General features: G+C 45.0%; 1 protein-coding gene across 1 annotated transcript; it reads right to left on the reverse strand.

Moving 5' to 3' along the window:
* Positions 1-499: 499 nt before the first annotated feature.
* Positions 500-1,468, reverse strand: PPP1R2C (PPP1R2 family member C). Its single transcript, XM_002719841.6, has one exon. It carries the CDS (start codon positions 1,275-1,277, stop codon positions 666-668), a length of 612 nt encoding a protein of 203 aa, XP_002719887.1. The 5' UTR covers positions 1,278-1,468; the 3' UTR covers positions 500-665.
* Between the last annotated feature and the right edge of the window lie 1,188 nt (positions 1,469-2,656).

Raw genomic sequence — 2,656 nt, forward strand, 5'->3', positions numbered from 1 at the left:
AAACAATGGGTAAAAGTTAAGACAGGTATGATAAGAGGCTACTGAACTGAGCACATTAGAATTTTAAATATATAGATACCAAATCTGCCCACATAGTGTACAAAACCCTAAACATTGTTGCAATTTTAACCTGATAATTCATGAAAAAATGTCTATTTTTGAAGAAAAAGTTCAGTCATTTCCTTGTAAATGCTAATGGAAAATTAAAAGAAATTTTACATACTAGGTTAAAGAAATTCAACAATAACTCATATTTCTTATCAATGCAAAGATAAGTGCTTTTCACTCTTTGCATTTACCAACCTAGATAACCTGTTGTACCAATTGCATTTTAATCTTTTAACACAACCTTTTCTATAAAAGCCATCACATATAAAAGACAATCTAAATTAGTTCCCCATTAAGCCTCTAATGCATTATCAAGCTATAGAATATACACACTAACAAATAATTTAATGTCAAGATCTGTATTTGTTTTAAATAAACACAATGACAATAAGCAGATAGTAGGCATTTCCTTATTGTCCAAACATTCCCATTTAGTTTCTGCAGTGCAATTTAAGTGTTAAGTAGTTCAGGACTGGTAATATGAGTTCTAAGAACAAGCAGTTCGTCAATAGTGGCAGAGTCTCTGAACAAAGATGGTGGCGATGAAGAGACGTCTTCTACTCGTGGCCATATGGCATTGGCAGTTCGTCACCGGTGGAAGCCTCTGCCGGTTCTTTTGTAGTAGTCTTTTCTTCAGTGGTCAGGCAGAAGCTTTCTTCACTGTCACAGACATCTTCATCCTGTAGGTCTTTTGAGATCAGTTGTCTTGCCAATTTGATGTTCAGTCCCTCGTCGTAGTGCAGCTTCCTCTTCATCTCAAATTGCCGCTGCTTTTCTTGTTTCTGGAATGAGAACTTGCTGGTGTGCGCCTCACAGCTCTCTTGCTCTTCTACTTGATAGCAGTGATCAGAAGTGTGAGTGGCTGCAAGTTTCTTGGCTAACATGTCCACGGACATGCTTTCCTTTGCTTTGACATCACGCATTGGATCTTCCCTCTCATCTCGCACAGTGACACAGGTAGTGCTCGGTTCGTTTATCTTCAGGAAATCGTAGTCCTTGTACGTGGTTGCCAAGATGTTGGATTCATCCCACTTCTGGGACTTCTTCCTCTGGACATCCTGGCGGGCCCCTCCGGGTTCCTGAGTAGAAGCATCCACCGCAGAAGCAGTGGAGCCTTTGTTTTTCAGGATTCCCTTGATTGGCCGGTGCGAGGTGCTGGAGGATGCCATGTTTGGGGAGTAAAGGGCCCCGCGGGAGGGCTGGGCCGACAAATAACCACCTTGCTGCGCTCCAGGTGAAGCTGCGGTGTGGTCTGAACCACGGCTCCCAATGTCTAACAGTAGCTCTAGGGCCCCAGCGGCGTCACAAAGGATTCTGTGAGCCCAGCCCTTGCGTCACTTCCGCTTAGGGCTCGCGGCCCACGGTGACGTGTATCTCCCCCCTCCCCACCATAGAGTGAGACAGGAACGATCCATTCCTTGCACGTGTAATGGGGGCGCATTGCTTTGGGAACTTATATCTCCACCCTATCTGCATACAAGGAAGCTATGTAAAATGTATTTTTTTTTTGTGGCTCACTCAAAAGTTAAAAGTCACTGCTTTGGAAAGATGGTAGGTCTTGGCTAGAAGTTGGAAAACGCTGTTCCTTTCTCCTGCGCTCATCTAGGACCCCCCAACCCCCATACACATACTCTGGTCCTGCTATCCCTTTCTTGTCTCCATGAAAGATTTCAATATCCAGTCACTTACACCAGTTGGGAACCTCGATGTTGTTCCAAGTCCCTTCATATTATTCACTCTCCAATCCAGTCCTTAGATTTTTGGCCTGAATATTTCAAAAAAATTCTCATTTGTCTCTCTTCTGCCACCACCATGTTTCAAGTATCTCACATCCTTTCTTGACTACAGCACAGCCTTTGAATTGGGCCCCCAGTAGCCCTCATCCCCTAATCTTTTATCCACTCTCTAGCCATAATGCTTTTTTTAAAGATGTATTTTATTTGCAAGTCAGAATTACAGAGAGGCAGGGAGAGAGGGAGGGAGGGAGAGAGGGAGGGAGGGAGGGAGAGAGAGAATGAGAGAGAGAGAGAGACTTCCATTCGCTGGTTCACTCCCCAAATGGCCACAACGGCCAGAGCTGTGCTGATCTGAAACCAGGAGCCAGGAGTTTCTTCCAGGTCTCCCACGTGGGTGCAAGGGCCCAAGGACTTGGGCCATCCTCCACTGCTTTCCCAGGCCATAGCAGAGAGCTGAATTGGAAGTAAAGCAGCTGGGACTTGAACTTGTGCCCATGTGGGATGCCAGCACTGCAGGCGGCAACCTTACCCACTATGCCACAGCACTGGACCCAACCATGATGATCTTTGAAAAACACACATCAGATTTTATCATCTGTCTTTCAAGCTTTTTAAGGCTTGCACATCACCCTTAAACATAAAAACTAAAATCCAGAAGAGGCTGAAAAGTAGCTGTGTGGCCTACTCTGCTCAGCAGTCCACCTGGAACCTTCTCTCCCCAAATTCTCCTCAACCTCTCTCCAGTTTGCTATTCTGACCTTTCAATTCAGGGGGCATTCACAATACTTCCTGCCCAAGAGGCTTTTTCCAGG

The sequence above is a fragment of the Oryctolagus cuniculus genome, chromosome X (genome assembly GCF_051225735.1).
Source record: "Oryctolagus cuniculus isolate XC-2025 breed Fujian yellow rabbit chromosome X, ASM5122573v1, whole genome shotgun sequence".
Classification (NCBI taxonomy): Eukaryota; Metazoa; Chordata; class Mammalia; order Lagomorpha; family Leporidae; genus Oryctolagus; species Oryctolagus cuniculus.

What these genes read in the sequence shown, in the direction of transcription:
- PPP1R2C (XM_002719841.6), bottom strand. Translation starts at nt 1,277, where the DNA reads ATGGCATCCTCCAGCACCTCGCACCGGCCAATCAAGGGAATCCTGAAA.